The following is a 21735-nucleotide window of genomic DNA, read 5'->3' as shown; positions in this document are numbered from 1 at the left end:
AGCCTCGGAGGTGGTGGCAGCATTTAATTGAAGGCGAAATGCCAAAACCATGGTGAGCCGAGATCCTCAGGAACACCCAGTTGGGCCAGGTGGTAGAAATTATGTCGGACTTTTCCGCTTCTGCATTCTTCAGAACCCGCTCTTTTGCTTTAGAGCTTAAAAGTTCATTAACAATGAAGGTTGATAATAGCTCCTAGGGAGGAGCAGAATCATCTCCTAAATGCGAAAAATTTCTGAAAACGTAAATGTGCCTTATAGCTCTCAAATTGTTGTTATATTTGTAATATTCTTTTCGGAATGTGCCTACACGAGGAAGGTTCAATTGACTCAAATTTATGTGCACCACAAAAAGATACCGGAGAAGTTCCCCTTGCCTCTACACTTTCCCGATTTGCACGCTTGGCAATCGCGCTTAAATGACGCCACTGTTGAGTAGGTGGGCAGTTGGCATCATCTGCCTCTTTCGCGCAGTCTTTGCATATTTCAGTACAGAGCTCAATTGCCCAGACTTATACCCATTTTTCCTCGGGAAAAACGGACTGAGTTGCCTGCCTCTGGGCATCGTCGGTGTGGGATTCTGGTGCAAGCTCTCATTTCTGTTAGGCCACTACCATGAGCAATTACAGGGGCCATTCATCATAAAAAGCGGTGAGCTTTTGCAAAGCACAGTGCATCCATTTCATTTGGTTGAAACGTTACGGAGGTCATTTGGGAAAACATGTACTCAGCCGCAGTATACGGTCTTTAACTTACAGATCATCTTTTTTTTTTTTTTTTTTTTAACTGTGGATGGCCTGGTATGACACATTCTTGACATCCAGACTCTATGATGTTTTGTTCCACTACTGTTTTCAGAATACAAGAAAAATGCATCGCGGAATCATGCATGGTCTGCTTTCGGGGATGCTCTTAGCCCTGTTGAACGTCTGCAACGCCAGAGTTAGCTTTCAAGGGTATGTAGCGAAACGATTTATTGTGTCCAGTTTATAAATATCGAAATGATACCAAGTCACAGGCGGCCTTTTAGCAGTGTAAGCGCTCATAGAAATTCTTTAATCTTCTTGAACCTCAGTGCCATCTTTGTTGTACAGGAAACGTTTATGTTACTCTTACCTTTCCTTTACTCTTAACCATAGCCACAAGCTCGTGAGGGCTTATCTAAACTCTATGTCGTCCGTCGAGCTGCTTCGGAACCTGCAGACAAACAATACTCACGTAAGTAAAAAACCTTCTTGGTATAAGGGTACTTTCGATGAAAAATGTGCGATTGAAGTGAACTCTGAATCAGAGCAATACTCATACAGATTAGTTGCTGTAACCGGAACACGTGGTAAATGTAGTTAGTTGCCGGTTTGCCAAAGCTGCTAGTTGTTGAAGCCTAGTCGCAGGCTTCTGCTTTTCTGCATGCATTTATAACGCGAAACAGTCACGTTTTATAAATGCCAGTAGTTCTTTTTTTTTTTTTTTTTCAATCACGGCAGCTGGAACGAAGCAGAGAAAGTAGCTGTCATTACTTGATCCTTGCTTTTAAACGGCAGCACCAGAATGAGATCCGTTTCAAGACAACTATAACATGCAGCCATACGTAAGCGTAATTTTCTTTTTTGTGTGTTTGTTCTTATTTGGTTGCATTAATTCCTTAGTGTTAAATATAGCTGCAATGAAAGTGAGGAGGTATCAGTCATTCCACTAAAGCTTATGCGACACCTGACGTCTGTATGCAAGCTATCGGAGTGTCCTGTGGGAGCTAACTTAGTTGCTGATGTGCCTACTTTAATACACATATTGTGCAGCTGGACTTCTGGGACGAACCTGTCGCACCAGACCAGAACATCACCGTCCGACTGCCTCCATCCGAAGCATCTATGTTTCAGAAACACCTCGAGCTCAGCGGAATACAGTACACCGTTCTCACTAACAACTTACAAGAGTAAGTATCACGACAGCAAAGAAAACGTCACAGCAATAACCTTTCTGCCTTTGTTGATGCTTTCAGATGGATTGATCGGGAAAGAATAGACAACAAAGGAGACGCGGATCTTAATGCTAGAGACGCTGGAACATTCCGGACTGACATGTACCATACTCTCGACGAGGTTAGTGCTACATGTCATCAATAACGCACCAAGGTCGTTTTTATTTCAACCTACTAACAGCCGTTTACAAGGCGTTCTAACTTAACATGTCTATGTTATCTTTTTTCTTTTCTTTTTTTTTCACATTTCGCACATTCGCAAATGCTCAACAGATATACGGATTCTTGGATTCATCGGCACAAAAGTTCCCCAGCATCGTCACTCGGGTCTCCATCGGAAAGACGGATGAAGGAGCTGTGATCCGTGGAGTCAAGGTTTGAACTCGTTAAGCCATTGCTTCTTTTTCTTTTTTTGCTCTCTCTGTGCACCGACGCAACAGAAGCTAAATAAAATTTGAGGAGCCAAAAATTACCAACATCAGCCATGCTAGTCTGAAATCTTTCCTCTGTTGAGTATCCCACCTCACAAAGCAACTTCTACAATAGAGTCAGCATTAAGCAAGCTATAAGCGCAAGCCTTTTGGGGCGCGTGTTCTGGTCAGATGTGACTTCCAACGAGGACGTGTTTTCTGACGATCGATGCGCACACCCTTTGCACTTGTCGTTTCTGCAGAAGCCGATAGCAGACCATTTGCCGTTTCTCACATACAGGATGCACCCCGTAATATGAGCGGGGTTAAAAGGAATTGGTAAACTTAAACGACCATCAAACTCAGGCAGTATTGTTGGTCTTCAAGGCCGCGAAAAGTGTGTTCTTTTTTTAACCGTCGACCACATGCAACGCACGTAGGTATAATGAAGCAGTTGTAATGAGGCTGAACGACGCTTAAACGACACAAGCCTGATTTTGTTTTTTGTTTTTGCACGTACTCAGTCGACACTAAGTGCATTAATAACATATATACATTCTAATCAAAATACCTCCTGGATGTTATATGTCAACTAAGATTAAACCCATTTAGGAACTGGGTTTTCGAGGGCTCAAGGCGTTGTATGCAAACTTTTTTTTTTTTTCCAAGCAAGCGCATATTTTGCATGTAGCAGCTGTTTGCCATTGCATATAAACAAGCGTATGCGCAGAAGTGCGGTAATTTATTCTAATTAGTCTATCACGTCGTCGATGGTAGGCGTAAGCAAGAAATTCCTTTCAGGAAATGCGTAGAGCGTGTAGTCCTGTCAAGCGCTATTTTCGTTTGCCTTGAAAATAAGTAATTTCCTGTCTAAATGTCATATTCAGTCCTTAAATATACAAACTGTATCGTTTTCAGCGCAAGTTACCACCGGTAATTGTTTTTTTTTTTCAGGGGTGGGAGAGATTTCACACAAAATTTCATAACTGATGATAATAGCCACATATAAATGCCACAGCTTATAAGCAAACATTCGAAGAATTGTGGAACTCATTATTATTCACACTTCGAATGAGAGCATTACGCTTGAAATATATATATATATATATATATATATATATATATATATATATATATATATATATATATATATATTGCTGCCGGTGGCAAAATGTGTAGGAATAAAAATTGCGGGTCACGTGCCTCCCCGCTCACTGCTAGCGAAATCTTATTCTCTGCGTTCGAATTTTCGTGGTGTTCTATGCAAGCTCTTGGCTCTCGCTTCTCGCTGCCTTGTTGTGCTTGTGGGTTTGGCGCTTCTTTTTCTAGACCCGGGCAGTGCGTTTAGCGTCCCTCTTTGCTTTCACTGCTGATCGGCTGCATTAGCAAATAGTCGCGGCGTAGAACGAACGGAGGGACGATGACGAGAGGACGATTTCCATAACACACCACGAAAGGTGATCAGCTGGCATCTAACCCACAAAACGACAGGATGCGGTGATGGGCTAGGCTGTTCTGAATTTATGAAACTGTTCAGACTGTGAGAAAGCCTTATATTGGACTGGCAGCCATCACGTTCAACGAAGTCTCTGCTATACGAGAGCGGTGCGCTATGGTGCGGTAAATATATGCTGCGCAGGAGCAACCCCCGATAGCTACACCCTTTCTTGACGCGTGTGTGTTTTTTGCATTTTTTTTTTCCACTTTTTAATAATAAGAAAACGCGTTGCAGTGTTTTGCGCCTTTTAACGTCGATTAAAATATTCAGCTTTAATCGTCGCTAAGGTTCACCGCCATTAAGCACGCATTCGTCACAGAGTGAAAAGTATTAAACTTCTGACACGCTCTGTGCAGAATTGTGTGCAAGATGAATGCGCAGCTTGTTCTGAGAGTATGCTGCATCCAGCAGAGATTTTCATTTTTTGTTTCAGGTAAATTTTGCCCCCTTCTTGTCTCGAATCAGTTTTTGTTTATTTTTTTTCTTAACTCAACGTAGCGACTGCAGCATATATTTCGCAAAGCAGTGACTGAGGTAGCACGTCGTCCGCCTTTTCTTTTTTCTTTTTTTTTTGCACGCACACATTTTGTGACCAGTAGCGACATTAGTTTTTTTTTTTTTTTTTCGCAATTCCAGCATAATGTGCAACCAGAAAATTAAAATTCCTTCCACGACCCTCTGAGTGTTTGCTTGATAACCACGCCGTATCGGCGTTACTATTTCTTTCAGGTATATTTTGCGAGAAATTTTCTCATCATTTTGATGAACTAACAGCCAGCCCTTTGCGCTGAAAAACTGATTATCTTTCTTAAGGATTGAATATACAATTTAGGCGAAAAAGTATTCATTGTTGATGATAAAAAAAAAAAAAAGAACGGCGTATCTGCGCTCTGCGCGAAACGCATCATCACGAGCATAATGCACCATTTCTTTTTATTGATTTCCTCGAACTTATCTCTTCGTTTAATGAGACTCAAACTTAAAATACCGTAACAATTTATTTCGTTTGCTGATTATGCGGATGCGTTGATGTTTGATGCGTCGTTAAACTCATTACTTCATGCGACTTCAAAATGCCCTGGCTCAAGGGTAAATGTCAGAGGGCGGGTGAAGGAAAATTAAAGCTCTACCGTCCCACATTTTGCGCGCATTTTCTGTGTCAAAAGGCTGCACTGACATTAGTCTTCGTTCGGATAGAAGCGCCTCGTGCGTACGGAGCCAGCTGCTTCTCCCGCTCTCTTGGACTTACTACAAGTCCGCCTCCACCTTCAGCTGTTACACGTATAAAATACAGGCTCGAACCTTGTTTAAACTGTTTAAACTGTGCATTTGTCTTTGTCGCGTGTGCTCCGGCCCTTTCGTGCGTGCCCGCTTTAGCACAGTTCGAACTCCTTGCACCGTCTTCAAGGTTGCAACTATACTACAACCTCAGCTTTTCTTCCTGTATGTTCAGGGTGTGGCTAGCAGACCCAAGCAAATATTTCACCCAAGACTTGAATATCTTATGAGATGCTTGCATAAGCATTTTAAATGCGTATATGCAGTTAGTTGAACATCGCATTTAGCTCAGAACTTTGCAAAAACAAAAAAAAAGAAGAAGCAAAACTGTTCCTTGTTTCGCAAATTAAAATGCGCACAGTATTGTTGGAGAGTTTTAGATCAGCTTTGATAATTTGATAAGTTCTTTATTTTGTTTTTGAGCCCCCTGTATCCATGGAAACTTTGTACATCGCCAAAATGAAATTCTTACGGCGAGATTTGTGAAGGTGTAGATATTGTCCAAGCAACTAATGGTATACACCTACCCACACTGAGAGGTCGGACGCGTAAAGAATCAGGAAGCTTTTTTGATGGCAAATCAGCCGAACGTTTTTTCAGCTTAGATTAAAAAGTATATTGAATTCAATAAAGAATGAAAGTTTATTATTGTAAGATTTAACATGGCAGCCGATGCGATTCCAATATTAATGTTTTAACGGCGCGACAAGCAGTTCCGTGACTGTACCTAAGCACATCGATGTTGATGCAGCTCCTACCGGACGCATTTTTGTGAAGCGCTTTTGGCGCTTTTTACGCTCATTTGGGACTGGCAAGCGCCCAGAATAATATTTTTTTAGCTCCATTCTCACAACCCAAGCCGCTCTTTTTCCTTAATTGCTGCTTTTTTTTATCCTGAATTGTCTATAATATCCGAAGTGATAGTCACGTAATGCCACATGCAGTTGAAACGACCTGGCTAAGTTTTTGTTTCGCCCAGACATACAAAGGAAAACGACTCACTGACCGTTTGAGTTTCAAGCTTTGGTCGTGATCATGAATAGATCCGTCAGTTAACTTTATAAAGCCTTAACTTACGAATGTTGTGGTTTCTGCGACATTGAAATTATAACTCACACTTTCGCGGCACACATAATTGAAAAAAAGAAAAAAAAAAGTTAGCCGATGTATGGCGTCCAAAGGACACCGTTGGACTGCTTCGTGGCTCTGTTTCAAGTGTCAGGGTGACGCGTTGTCTGTTTTCAAAGTGTGGTATTGGTTTCGTGTGAAGCGGCATTCTAGCTTGCTTTCAGCATCTTTTACGCAGTTGAATTTTAGGCTGTGTCCGCCCGCAGATATAACATATTGACGTGCTTCGTGTCTACCGTGTGCGCAGATCAGCTCTGGAGGCAACTCCAGCCGGCCGGCCTTGTGGATCGACAGCGGCATCCACGCCCGCGAGTGGATCTCGACGGCCTCGGCACTGTACGTTATCGACCGCTTGCTCAAAGGCTACAACGACAGTGCCGACATCACGAAACTGGTGGACACCTTCGACTGGTATATATTCCCCGTCATCAACGCCGACGGCTACAAGTACACCTGGACAACTGTAAGTCCATGGTCCTGCTTCTGAGGATAGAAGCGCCGGTGACCTGGCTGAGCGTATCTGAATAGAACGAGCGGTAAAAGGAGGATTGTTAGAACCGCGAAGATCAGCGCATCTCTTCAGATCTGCCGTCAAACCATTACTTCACACAGTTCGCAAGTGTGCATGCAGACCACGGCATGATGAAACAGAGAAATAGCCTTAAGTTTAACATTAGATATATGGTACGAACGTCCAGGAAAACTGGCCTATTCAGAAATCATATATTGTTATTCTATTTGCTGATTAGAGCAGGTTTTCTTTTTTCTGCATAAATTTCTTCTTCCAGATAACAGGTTTACTGCCTCACTTGTGCTGCTGGTCTTGATGCTATTTTTAGTTTTAATCGATCATGGTGCTAGTTTTATTTCTCGTCATTGTGCATGCAAAGTAATGTGATCACTTGAGGATGCAAGTCATATTTTTGTTCCTTGCACACGAGAGAGCTATTGTGCAATAATTTATCACTTACTGCAGCAAATAAATTAATAAAGTATATGTGACGCAAATTGCCGATTTTTGCTATGAGGGTCGCATGTCTAAGTTCAGTTCTAGCCATCCAAAAAGCAGCGACGTGTAGCAAGCATGCCTAACGAGCATGCACCCAGCCAACCTCATGCACGAACACAAAATATCATCCGTGTGCGTAACGAACTGTAATTAACTGCAAAATAGGTGTCATGGTTATTGATTTCAGTCTTCGTCCCGTTTCTAACATCTTACTCAGCACCGCCTATGGCGAAAGAACAGGGTGAGAAACGTGGCAAGCCTCTGCCGTGGAGTGGACCCGAACAGAAATTTCGACGCGCGCTTCGGTCGTAAGTCTCTTAGGCATATAGCCTGCCTTATATAGAGCAATCATAATGTATTGAATTCGAAAGTGAGCGAAAACCTTGGGGTGGACAGTTAACGTGTCTACTTCATGCAGTGGCCGGCTCGAGCGCCAATCCGTGTGCCGAGAACTACGCCGGCACGTTTCCGTTCTCGGAGGCCGAGAGCCGCGCCATACGGGACGGCATCAACAACCTCAAGGACAGACTCAAGGCGTACATCAATCTGCACTCGTACAGCCAGATGGTGATGATACCATACGGCTACTCCAAAGGTTACACCTCTGACTACAGGTCTCAGGTAAGCGACGAGCGCCCACGGTTGCCGCCCTGGATAGAAAGCGAGACTCGTGTAAAGCATTTGTAAAACATATACACCTCAAGGAGTTTGAGCCCTGTACTGGACTCGCTGAATATCTCCAAAGTTCGTTGGGTTGCAGAAGAGGAGAAATCTGTATAGTAATCCTCCTCGAGTTTAGGAATTCCAGGAGTGCTTCTAGGCACTCCCTAAAAGGTTTAGAAGCAATCCTTTGAAACTGTATATTTTTGAAAAGGCTTTATATATACTTACGTGTAGAATTTGGGGAAACACACGCATCGAAAGGCAAAAGAAGAAGACAGCGTACGATGATAGGTAACTCGCGGCGTGTTTGTAGAGCTGCGTTGAACACCTTAGCATACAATGCAATCACGAAATTCTCGCTCAAGGTACGAGGAAGAAAAGAAGAAGAAAAAAAGCGCCGAGGCTTTAACACCGCGTACAATGTGGACTGACCAATCACTAATAGAGAAACGTTGATCAAATTATAATCATCAGCAGTCTCAGTCACACTGACTTGTCATGTTTCTGTCATTTTTTATTGTTTCTGTTACTGGCTCATTGTACTAGCTCTGGTTATACTGAAATTCCCGTGTGTGAATAAATGATACCCGTTGCTGGTCATCGTGGACGCTGTCGTCAGACTTCAACCTTCTGAAGCGAGAAATGCCGTGTACCGCGCCCTGTCAGTAAATGCGACAAATTTGTTTCTGTTCAGCGACAGTACAACCACGCACAATTAAATAAAACTTGAAATTTCTCCAACCAACACTTTTATTTTATAAAACCCGACGTTTCGGAGCCGGCTCGGCTCCTTCTTCAGGGGTGCATGACGCGGGGCTGCGTGCAGCTATAAGTAAAGGAATGGTCGAGGGGGAGAAGAATGTGGGGGGGGGGGGGGGGGGGGGGGGAATGGGGAGGGGTGAGATGTGTGTGAAAGAAATGAGAAGGAAGGAGGGGGGTTTAGACGAGTGAGGGTGCCGCAGGTGCAGGTGTGCTCGCTGGCGACTTTTTTCTTTTCTTCTGTGAAGTGGCCAGGATAGAGCGAAGACCTTGCAAGTATACAGCAGGGAGGTTGCCTATTGTCCGGTTGATGTTGTTTGCGGTCGACTGTATGTGCCATGACTCGAGGAGGCGTCTTTTGCGGTAATTGGTCTCGGTCTCCAGGATGAATGTTTCTTCGAAATTTATTCTGTGGTCGGAATCTTCGGAATGTTCGGCTACGGGGTTGCGTTCTCTTGAAAAATTTCGTACATCGTTCTTGTGTTGCCGAATTCTTTCTTTTAGGTTTTTTGTTTCGCCAATGTAGCTAGCATCACAGTCGGCGCAGGAAATTTTGTAGACAATGCCTTGGGCTCTTTCTCTTGGTGGTCGATCTTTGGGGAAGGGTAGCAGGCTCCCCAAAGTGTTTGAAGGCTTGTGCGCCACTCGAATTCCCTCTTTTCTTAGAATACGGGCGAAGGTTTCGCTGGCGCCTCGGACATAGGGGACAGTGACGTACTTTTGAGATGTAGTTTGCTGCTGGTTATTTTCTTCCCGGGGCCTGTCGTTGCGTTTTTGGCGGCGAATGATATTCCGGATAATTTTTTTGGGGTAGCCGTTCATGGATAGTTCTTTGAATATTAAGCGTTTTTCGTTTGCTTTGTCGGGCTCTGTGGTGCAATGTGTTTGCACTCTTTGTAATAAGGTCTTCACAACTGACGCTTTATGGCTTGTCGGGTGGTTCGAAGTGAAATGCAGATATCGCCCTGTGTGGGTGGGTTTTCGGTATACGGAGAATCGCAGACGGTTGTTTTTTCGGGTCACCAGAACGTCCAAAAACGGCAGGGCGCCTCGCTTCTCCATTTCTAGGGTGAACTGAATCTCCGGTTGTATGGAATTTAGATGAGAGAGGAAATTATGGACTTCAGATTTCTTAATAATTGAGAAACAGTCATCGACATATCTCAGAAAAAGTTTTGGCGGTGGGCGGAAAGAGTTGAGAGCTCGTTCTTCGATGTGCTGCATAGTTATATTCGCCATAGCGACAGAGATGGAGGCACCCATTGGTGTTCCCTTAACTTGTTTGTAGAATTCTCCTCGGCATGAGAAGTATGTGTTTGATAAGCATAGTTCCAGAAGGCGGCATACCTCGTCTACACTGAGTGGGGTTCGTGCGCTGAGTGTATCGTCGCGTTGTAGGGCTTCTCGAGTGGCGGCCAACGCGAGATTTACAGGGACATTTGTGAAAAGGGACACCACGTCAAAGGAAACAAGGCACTCGTCGGCCTCAAGGCTCACCTGGGACACGAGTTCGATGAAATGCCCGGCGTGTCGGACGTGGGTCGCGGTTTTCCCCGTGATTGGTGTTATGAGCTTGTGCAGGTATTCCGACAACGAACGGAGGGGGGAGTAACGGAAGTCGACAATTGGGCGTAGAGGAGTCCCAGGTTTATGGACTTTGGGCAGACCGTAGAAGGCTGGGGCTGATCCGTTGGTGCACGATAACTGCAGGTAGAGGTTTCGGTGGTTTGGGAGGTTTTTGAAAACTTCTTTTAATACCTTGTTCAATTTTGCCTGGGTACTTGTTGTGGGGTCCTTCTTCAATTTTTCGTATTCTTGACTGTTGAGTAGAGAAGAAATTTTCTCGTCATAGTCCTGTCTGTCCAGAACGACTGTTGTGTTGCCTTTGTCCGCTGGGAGGATTACGATGGTCGTGTCTCTCTGGAGGTCTTTGAGCGCCTGCCGTTCATCCCGTGGTAGATTCTCTTCTTTTCGGCGTGAATGCAGATCTTTCAGTATTCCGACTGTTCTGAGCCTGACTTCTTCTCGAGGACCTGTTTTCAGCTGCTGGAGGCCGTCTTCAAGAGCAGATATAATTTTCGGGAGAGGAAGTCCGTGAGCCTGAATATTGAATTTGTGTCCCTTGGCCAGAATTGAAGTTTCGGCGGGTGTTAGATTTCTGGAAGACAGGTTCGTGACCACGTTTGAATGGTCAGTAGGGGCGTTGTCAGGTCGAGGTTGTAATTCTGCCAGCTTCTTCATTTGCTTGGTGCGGTGTTTGTTGGCTTCGGAAGCTGCTGTCTCCTGGGCGAAGGCCTCAATGGGTGTTAGAAGCTTGGGCATCCTGTGCTCGAGCTGTCGACGAGCAAAAAAGGCGTCGGTTTCTTTTTTCTTGATCACTGTGCGGCACTCCCGTATCCGAGCAGTTACTAGATGCTGTTCTGCCTTGTCGATGATGTTTCGTTCTACTCAACAGTCAAGAATACGAAAAATTGAAGAAGGACCCCACAACAAGTACCCAGGCAAAATTGAACAAGGTATTAAAAGAAGTTTTCAAAAACCTCCCAAACCACCGAAACCTCTACCTGCAGTTATCGTGCACCAACGGATCAGCCCCAGCCTTCTACGGTCTGCCCAAAGTCCATAAACCTGGGACTCCTCTACGCCCAATTGTCGACTTCCGTTACTCCCCCTCCGTTCGTTGTCGGAATACCTGCACAAGCTCATAACACCAATCACGGGGAAAACCGCGACCCACGTCCGACACGCCGGGCATTTCATCGAACTCGTGTCCCAGGTGAGCCTTGAGGCCGACGAGTGCCTTGTTTCCTTTGACGTGGTGTCCCTTTTCACAAATGTCCCTGTAAATCTCGCGTTGGCCGCCACTCGAGAAGCCCTACAACGCGACGATACACTCAGCGCACGAACCCCACTCAGTGTAGACGAGGTATGCCGCCTTCTGGAACTATGCTTATCAAACACATACTTCTCATGCCGAGGAGAATTCTACAAACAAGTTAAGGGAACACCAATGGGTGCCTCCATCTCTGTCGCTATGGCGAATATAACTATGCAGCACATCGAAGAACGAGCTCTCAACTCTTTCCGCCCACCGCCAAAACTTTTTCTGAGATATGTCGATGACTGTTTCTCAATTATTAAGAAATCTGAAGTCCATAATTTCCTCTCTCATCTAAATTCCATACAACCGGAGATTCAGTTCACCCTAGAAATGGAGAAGCGAGGCGCCCTGCCGTTTTTGGACGTTCTGGTGACCCGAAAAAACAACCGTCTGCGATTCTCCGTATACCGAAAACCCACCCACACAGGGCGATATCTGCATTTCACTTCGAACCACCCGACAAGCCATAAAGCGTCAGTTGTGAAGACCTTATTACAAAGAGTGCAAACACATTGCACCACAGAGCCCGACAAAGCAAACGAAAAACGCTTAATATTCAAAGAACTATCCATGAACGGCTACCCCAAAAAAATTATCCGGAATATCATTCGCCGCCAAAAACGCAACGACAGGCCCCGGGAAGAAAATAACCAGCAGCAAACTACATCTCAAAAGTACGTCACTGTCCCCTATGTCCGAGGCGCCAGCGAAACCTTCGCCCGTATTCTAAGAAAAGAGGGAATTCGAGTGGCGCACAAGCCTTCAAACACTTTGGGGAGCCTGCTACCCTTCCCCAAAGATCGACCACCAAGAGAAAGAGCCCAAGGCATTGTCTACAAAATTTCCTGCGCCGACTGTGATGCTAGCTACATTGGCGAAACAAAAAACCTAAAAGAAAGAATTCGGCAACACAAGAACGATGTACGAAATTTTTCAAGAGAACGCAACCCCGTAGCCGAACATTCCGAAGATTCCGACCACAGAATAAATTTCGAAGAAACATTCATCCTGGAGACCGAGACCAATTACCGCAAAAGACGCCTCCTCGAGTCATGGCACATACAGTCGACCGCAAACAACATCAACCGGACAATAGGCAACCTCCCTGCTGTATACTTGCAAGGTCTTCGCTCTATCCTGGCCACTTCACAGAAGAAAAGAAAAAAGTCGCCAGCGAGCACACCTGCACCTGCGGCACCCTCACTCGTCTAAACCCCCCTCCTTCCTTCTCATTTCTTTCACACACATCTCACCCCCTCCCCATTCCCCCCCCCCCCCCCCCCCCACATTCTTCTCCCCCTCGACCATTCCTTTACTTATAGCTGCACGCAGCCCCGCGTCATGCACCCCTGAAGAAGGAGCCGAGCCGGCTCCGAAACGTCGGGTTTTATAAAATAAAAGTGTCGGTTGGAGAAATTTCAAGTTTTATTTAGTTATCAACCCAACCAGACAGGCAAATCTGTCGAAATGTTTAGCTTTCAACCACGCACAAGTTTTAAAGAATAAATAGAGCACTTTTTCGGTTCTGGATGGTGTCCGTAAGTATGAAATGTTTTAGGTTAGTCGGTAAAGAATAGCAGCGGCATATCAGGATGTGCAAGTGTAGCTTCTGTCGTTCTATACTGATGGAACCATGACATCCAGGCTTATGCGTTGACTTGTCGCATTGATTCCACGAGCGACCCCTACCAATAAATAGCTCTTCCAGAGGAGCTGTTTATGAAGTGTCGATGACAAACGTCGATGGCCTATCTATACGTCTTTGACGTGCTGCTTTACGTGCCTTTTATGTTGTACCCCACCGTTGCGCTGACTTAAAGTATATGCAGAAACAACTTGCGGAATTTCAGTTCGGTGCGAAAGAGCAACTCTGCGTTGCCAAGAAAGCGAATGTACCGCAAAACATTTTTTTTTTTTCATATTTCGGTAAAAAATATGGAAAGAAAACACATACACATGACACGTAACACAGCGGTGTGTCGTTTGTGTGTTCTTTTTTTTTTTTTCACCGTGTTTAGTACAATATCCTTAATATGGACAACCAACTCGCAACTTTATATGATGTACTGGCGAAATGGATGTTTGAGAAAATGCAGCCGAAGACGCCAAGAAGTAAGAACGCCAAGAACTTAAGCACGAATGCCGGTACGTTTCGCCGGCTGTTCATGAGCAAACAGTTGACAAGAGCGCACAGTGCTCCCAATCGCTTGCTGAACTAATGCTTCGATTATGCAAACCAAAAAGTGACTCATAATGTTTAGCACTTCGAATCCACCGAAATGCAGAGCAAATACTATTTTTTAGTGTTGAACCCGCTCCTCAACTCCGGCGGCGTTTGCAGTATAGGCAAGCGTTTTGTTACTAAGACAATGTAAACCTGAGTACATGGGGCTTACCCTCCCATGGATTTCCGGGATAATGTGCTGCTTAATTCTGCCTTTGCGTTCTTTCCCTCTTATGCACCCTATTCACTCCTCCCCTCCCAACACGGTTGAGGCGTCCTCGCTGGCATTACAGCGCCTACTCTCTGTACAAATTGTTTCCCCTGTCCTCCCTCCTCCCAGAACCTCCCTCTTGAACGCTCTACAAGGAAGACACTGCAAATTAGTACACTGGATTGCACAAGACGTTGTGGTTCCTTTTTCTTGTCCCGCCCCTTCGACCCCCCTCGACGAAAGAGAAAATATTCATCGGCACATTCGGCTTGCCGTTAGCATTCGAACCGAAAAACGTGAGATTTCCTTGTGGAAGCACAAATTGTGCAGCTCGAGAACGACATGTTTAGCCATTGATATTCGATCCCACTCCAACGACTGGAAAAACGCACGTCAATAACTTTCTCTGGCCATTCGGCGAAGTTCTGAAGGGGAGATGTGCAGCAGGTCAAACTTATAGCAAGCGTTTCACGCTTTAAGGGTTCACTCTGTCAGCGCTTTGTCATAACGCTTAGTTACACAAAATTGCAAGTACGTGCGCACTCGTGCGCATCCTGGTACGTGCGCACATCCTACGCTGGATCTTCTCCAGAACTGCGCAGCATCCTGGCAGCAGCTCTGTTTGCGCGTCGCTTCCTACCGGTATCCAGTGACGGCGCGAGTGCGTTCGTACCCTTTCGGGCACAACAAAACCGAGAACGTCGTGCGATCAGCGCTTGCACAATGCATTGCAAACGGTTCTCGTATTCAGAGAAACAACAAGGAAATAAAAAGACCGAAAGGAAATACAGCCTTCCACGCAGCATATATTTTGTGTATCGTGGGACTATAACCATAAATACGTCTGCTGACCATTATTGTGCTGAGGCACGTTCCGATAAGTATATATGTCCTCTCTTGGGTGCTATTTCCAGTCTGGTTGCCTCGTCCGGCTATCGTACACGCTTCAAGCTTTGGGCTGAAAAGTTACGGCAACACACTATCAGGACATAAAAAAAGGTAGTGCGCTCTCTCTCTCTTCATGCGATGAAACGGCCGTTTTGGTTGAGTTGTGGCCCGTGTGCCTATGAGAGAGCTTTTAATGTTGTCGCAGCCGCTGGAAGGGGCGACACAGCACATAACGAGTTATAGTACGTAGGCTGCGCTTCACGGAGAGACACGTTTCGCACAGCTGACGTCGCGTATACGCTGCAGCAAGCAGAATATATCATGCTTTACGCTGTACGGAACGAGCAGGCAACGCATCTGAGTATTCTAACGTCCATATGCTGAACAACACGGTATAGCTGCAACACCAGCAAGGCACTATCCGTAGAAATGTCAGCAAAGAATTGGTTTGCTCTCGCATTCGCGGTTCCGATATCAAACATAGGAAAGTTGCATTACTAACTATTTATGGTGGCTATGCGGCCTTTCATCGTATACATGAATACTATACACACCATGTCAACACTCAAAACGTTGCTGCATGGGGCGGGACGAAATGTGCGAGCCAAGAGTAAGGATTTCTGCTGGTCTCGAGCAAAGTTGTCAACGGCCTTGGTATATATACCCCCATCAGTAAAAATTGACGACCTACGCATCCTTCTAACTCAAACTTATATTGAGATCTTCCGTTAAAATGCAATCTTCATTCGCTCATTCATCTCTTCCTTTCTAAATAGAAATACAGCTGGTGTGTATAGTTAATACGTGTGATCATCTAAATACTGGTCTTGTAGTAATGCAGCCAAAACGGGTGGACAAAAGCTGTTTTCTTCATTCTACCCCCGTAGGGGTGGTTGGTTAAAATATTATGCGCTGTGGCAAGGAGCTCATAAATAAAATGGTCGTCAATGACGAAATGCATTTGCCCGTTTCAGTATTCCGTCAGAGCTCTACGATAAGTTTGTGACGCGTAAGCAGGGGGTGGGCAGCTGCAGTAGGGGATACCGAAAATTTCTTTTAAGAACCTAAGAGACTGTGCCTTCCGTGGAAGGCGTGACTGCGGTGTTTACTAACCGTGTATGCACCCCTTTACTTAGTCCGGTTACATTCACCTATGTGTGAATCGCGCATAGTTTCGAATTGAGTTTTTCTAAGTAAACATGTTCATCCCTTGCCCCCCCCCCCCCCACACACACACACGCACACACTAAAGAGTAATCTCGGCAGCACGTGCAAGATGCGAGTGAGAATAAGAAACACGTTAATTTGAGTTTAGTTTATTGTTCTGATCGGTTTCCTGCAAAACAGCCCGCTTTTGAAGCAGAACGGAAAACTGCGATAGGGTGCTTGGTGCGGGCCTCTGTCTTTTGCACAATGCAGGCATGTCAGCATCAGGCATAGGCCGGATTGTACAGCGCATCCGGTGTCGACATTCGTGTTTGTGAGATTAAGCCTTTCCCAGTTTTCTCATTCCGCTTTTTTGTCTATTTTCCAGTACGAGGCTCTGGAGAAGCTCGTGACTGCGATTCGAAAACGGAACAGCGCCTTTTATCGCCATGGAACCGCTGGACAGACTCTGTGTGAGTTCCTGGTTTGAAGGAAAGAATCGTCGTATTTTATTCCTCGTGTGTCGCACCACATAGCTTATCCCGACGTGTACATTCAAAAGTGCTTCAAAAAATCATCTTTATCCATTTTTTTTTCGCATTTATTGCCGTGTCTTCATATTGGGCTGTTTAACAGAAAACAACATTTTACGAAAAATGCAGAGCTAATCACAGAGAGAAAACTGGCAGGATATTATTGAAAAAAAAAAAAAAAAAAACAAGGTTCATGAAATTTACCCTTTAGCACCTCGATGTCCTTATAGCGCTAATATTAACTTTGAGATATGGATGATGTGGTACTTACTGCAGTATTTGGAAGATTTTGTTACTAATTTCAATACTAGAAACAGTAGAACAGAGAGAATAAGTACAACTGCTGCAAGGTACAGTTGCAAGCATTTATCTTCGTGCACATCAAGGCTCTTTAGGAAACAGCTACTGGTGCATCTCTGCCACTGGCAGTGAACTATATAGGCATGCTATTGTGAGGTAAAAGCGCTGGAGGAGAGTCTATGGGGCAAAGGCGGTAACGGCAGCTCTGCGGCACCCTGCGATACACTAAATTATGTCACGTACGCGCAAAATGCAAGGTATTTAGAATGCATGATGAAATAACCCAATAACAACCGCATAGACATGATGATTATCTTTTGATTAATCACTCCGCTAGATAAGTGCATTCATCAGTCTATAAAGCCTCACCGAGCGGCACTGAGAAGTCAATACGTCATTCAGGCTTCGGTATCTTATTACATTACAAACATAAAAGAGCATTCTGCCTTTGCTAACACTTTTTAAAGGAATGGGGGCAGTGGTGGCAATAAAGGGGAAATATCATAGACCGTGAACGGTGTTACAATACCATTTAATTTTTACTTTCTAAGCATTCAGAACATGTACCTTTGATTCCCTTGTACTATTTATCTGCACAGTCGTGGCCGAGTGGTTTGGGCGCCAGTCTCGGCTGCGGGAGGTGGTCAGTTCGAAACCCGCCGCCGGACACCCACCGTTAAAATGGGTACAAGCGTCCCCCAGCCCGGCGCCCGGCTCTCTCAGGGGTGTGCATTTGAAAGAGGCTCTGCTAACCCTGCTGCGCTCCTTCGAGGGCTTAAAGTTTCGAACAAACTAATGACGTGCAAAGGTCGGTAGTTGCAAAGGTAGTTGCTCCGATGTGGCAGTGATCAGTTCCGCCATCGGACAACAATAAGTCCGCCGGGTGCGGCAAAAGCCCATTATGTGGCTCTTTTTCCAAACATTTCACCCCAAAGAGCCGAGCACCAGGCCGGGGGAAAGCTTGTACCCATTGAAAAGCCGATGGGTACATTAGCCGGTAAGACATTTTCAGTCTTTCTTGCATGCGTGGCCTACTGAGACCCGGAACGCAGCGCCATGAGGCAGGTGTACATTAGCCGTTATTTTTTTTTTCTTATGTAACCTATGTGGCTGTTGTAAAATGTGCAGACATCACGTCGGGCGCGGCATTGGACTGGGTCTACGACAAGGCCAAGGTGAAGCACACGTTCGTCATCGAGCTGCGCGACCGCGGACTGTTTGGCTTCATCCTGCCGCGCGAGTTCATCACCCCCACGGGAGACGAGCTGTTCAGCGGCCTCAAGGCGCTCGCCTTCCACATCATCAAGTCCGAGTTGGACTCGTGAAGGAAAGGGAACGCCACAGCGCTACACCTTCATCGGAAGGAGTCTGCCTGCAAGCGGACAGTTTTGCATTGGATCTCTGCACGTTAATTTAGTTTATTTGATTACAGACGAGTGGGCAACAGAAATGTCCAAATATTCCTTCAAGAGATCCGACTCAACCACGCGTACAATATTAGTCATTCACATTCGGCTGGTAAAGACATTATTTTCTAAGGCAGGCGCCCGATTGACCGCGCCGACACTTGGCGCCTTCTGAGAGAGACCGAGCGTGTTAGTTGGTCCGAAATGTGTTTCATTGTTTCATTCTACGATTTCCTGACCGTTAACTGAAGAGGGAATATACTCCTTTCTGGGCGAGTATAGGATAAACCTCGCGCAAATAAAAAAAACACAAGGTTCGTGAAGCTAAAGGACAACTCAACTAAGAATAAAAAATATTGATAAAGTTATAATTTGCATCCACAGTACACAGCGGTAAAGAATTCAACAAAGTGATGAGAATTTCGCAGCTCCAGAACGCTTATTCCTCGATTTTTTTTTTTTTTTTTTTTTTTTTTTTTTTTTTTTTGTCGGCTTGCGTGACGCGCTTTTTTAGATGCCGCAAATGCCATCGCTATTTGTGTCGGATTAATGAGACAATGACGAGTGCGTACATCTGCCTGTTTTGATGCGCCTATTAGAGGCTGCAACTGTGATTTGTTTACTTATGTCTATCCGCATGAGAGCGCAGGTAAAACACATACTTAAATTCGACTGTTCCAGTCGGAACTACTGCCATTTGGCTTCTTACACTGCCCACACTGCAATTTATTTTTCTGAGTGAGTCGAGTATGGTGCTATAGAATTAAGAAGAACCAATTAGGGAACGCTACAATAGGCGAACAGAGAACGCGTTCAACGCCACCAGCTGCAAGCTTTTTTTTTTTTTCTACGTCATGTGAGCATAGGTTCTCTTTTTCAGCTACGAAAGATTACGGCAGCATACAGCCAGTAACTGTATTCTTGTCTTGCAGCGGAACAATTGAACACTCTATGAGAACTTGAGCGCACTGCGACAGTCTGAACGGATTCAACTGCAGCGTTTCTTGAGATCTTGCTCTTACGGAAGAAGAATATTGGTTTTACACTACTCTGTTCTGAGTTCTTTTTTCACAACTTATTTACGCCGGAATGCATTGCTCATTTAAGTTTTCGCCCCTCCATGTGCACAATAGACGTCTCATAGATATGAACATGCGTGTTGTCCGCACTCTAGTAATACTATCGGCATGTACAAAGAGTGAATCATAAATGTGTAATATGTAGTAGACATTGGATGAATGAATGTTATTTTTGCTATCATTTTCATCGTGACACATTTTTTGTGAAATAAAATTGAAAAAACGGCATCTATTTTGTGTCGTGCTTAATTAAATACGCCTTTACTGCATTCTTGCACTTGAAACTTCCTTGTGTTGACGATACACGCGCCGTGCGCTAACAATTCTGGCTAAAAGGAGCGATACTGAGTAGTATTCACGCGAGCGCGGCAAAAGGAAAGCTATACAGCTTTCTCAGAAACTTCGCAGTTGAACACAAATTCTTCATGGTAAGGGGTTCGAACCCGGTACCACCACCAGTCCGGGGCAGTCACCCTACCAACTCAGCCTACCGAAATTACTAGCAGATCAGATAAGCAACTCGAAGTCGGAATGGTGTTGGTACAGTGTTTCGAGACAGTTACAATGTTCAGTCGAGACTTCTTAAACATTGTATACCAGCACTAATCTCCATTCGAGTTGTTGGTATTAAGCTATCGCATCTGCCCCAGATGGGTGGTGGTCTCGTGTCCTAACCCTGGACACCAGAACGAATTTTCATTCCTTGTCTCGGGGACTATTTTCCGCACTCAACAATACCATACGTATTTTTTTTTTGTTTTTACCTAGACAGAAATAATGACAAAAGAGGCCACGCGAAAATTTGTTTTATGCTTCTGTTCTTCGCAGAGCAAACATACAGTTGACAAAAACTGGTGTTCCTTGGCGCTTCAATTTTTCTTTCCTCACCAGAAATTGCGTAATATGTCGTAGACGTGATGAACGTCCTCAGTTGTTTCGCCATAGTGTCGCATGCACAGCTTATAGAAAGATTGTAACTCTTCGTGAGCAGCGAAGCGGGATGGCACAACAGCCTCAAAAGAAGAGTTAACGTACACGCAACCAAAAAAAAGTTGTAAAAATAAAATAAGAAAAACGTAGGCACATAGAAATACGCCGCACCATTCCGGTAGCAGCTTGGAGCATCATCTGGAAACGTTCTTCTCGACTAAGAGCCCCAGGTCTTGTCGTTATGCCAGCAGACAGCGAGTCGTCGCCACGACTAAATAAACTAAAGTGCTTGCAGTCAAGCAGTGAGACAGGCTAAGGCCAAGCGTCATCTGCAGGCTATATGCGGGAAGGAGGCTGCGAAAAATCGCTTTCGTCGGCTGGCTGGTTTCCCCGCTGACGCAATCGGCGGTGGATCAACGCCGGACCGAGCACCCGTGGCTTCGTGCAATATGTGGGCAGCGAAGTGCAGATGAGGACGTGCCTCAACTACTTCCGCCTGTGGCGCGTATACTTTTCCTTGCACTCGGGAGCCCCAATCTTACCGGTTGCCATTGTGCATTTTGCGGAAGGAGGGGGGAGGGAGGTAAAGGTGAACGCTCGACCATTTAGCGGCATACAGTGGGCAACAAAATCTTACGGGATGCGTGTGCTCGGGAACAAATTTTTTGTAGAGCTGCCTCTCCTTTCAGTCGCAGTACAGATACGTTTTAGTAAATAGGAATAGAATCGAGTGTTCAGGAAGCCTATCGTTATGGTTGCGCATTCTCTGCACTTGCAGTAAACTTTAATGCTGAGTGCTTTTTTAAATTACGTAATATGCAAAGTTGCGAGTTTTTACTTCCGTTGTAACTTCGGCGTGATGTGCTTAGCTTGCCGTGGTAGAGCTCCCGTTGCTGCTGTAAAAGCGTACACCATGCCACTTATAAAATGTATTGTATTCCTTGCAAAAGGTAACAGAATTCAGCATTGAGCTCTAGTATTTCCGCTTGGTTAATGCATTTAATAGCGGTCAGTGGACCAGCTCGCTGCTTGGTGCACCTTGCTAAAAGTAAACTTGCATAAGGAATGTACGATTCTTATGAAGCATGCTGGTATGCAGTCTATGTTGTGACTGACAAAAAAAAAAAAAAAAAAAAAAAAAAAGTTGTAGGTGCCTCTCAGTTATATGCCCCTATTTTAATTTACGGTTGATTGAAAGAGAAGAAATGCAGATTTGAGTTATTTTCTGCCACCTTAGCTCTTCCTCGCTATACAGCGACTCATCTTACAGTGCATCGTAGCGTATTCATCGAACTCAAAACACCTTTTAGGCTGATAATCGCGAAAGCCAGACGTAAGCAAAGCACTTTGCTCTTAAATGATCATTGCTGGGTGATTATCAGCTGTATAAAACAGTACACGAAACTTTACATGATGA

The 21735-nt window shown here is 45.0% G+C and overlaps 1 protein-coding gene across 1 annotated transcript; it reads left to right on the top strand.

Moving 5' to 3' along the window:
• The first annotated feature begins 1167 nt into the window (after positions 1 to 1167).
• LOC146205283 (carboxypeptidase A2-like) lies at positions 1168 to 18228 on the top strand. Its single transcript, XM_084606570.1, has 9 exons — positions 1168 to 1215; positions 1794 to 1930; positions 1997 to 2096; positions 2249 to 2350; positions 6537 to 6752; positions 7516 to 7603; positions 7717 to 7919; positions 16459 to 16543; positions 18032 to 18228. The coding sequence occupies exons 1-9, from the start codon at positions 1168 to 1170 to the stop codon at positions 18226 to 18228; spliced, it is 1176 nt and encodes a 391-aa protein (XP_084462696.1).
• The last annotated feature ends 3507 nt before the right edge of the window (positions 18229 to 21735 follow it).

This window comes from Amblyomma maculatum, chromosome 1 (genome assembly GCF_055883805.1).
Source record: "Amblyomma maculatum isolate TAMU_Amacu chromosome 1, ASM5588380v1, whole genome shotgun sequence".
Taxonomy (NCBI): Eukaryota; Metazoa; Arthropoda; class Arachnida; order Ixodida; family Ixodidae; genus Amblyomma; species Amblyomma maculatum.
This window is presented reverse-complemented; position numbering and strand designations above follow the sequence as displayed.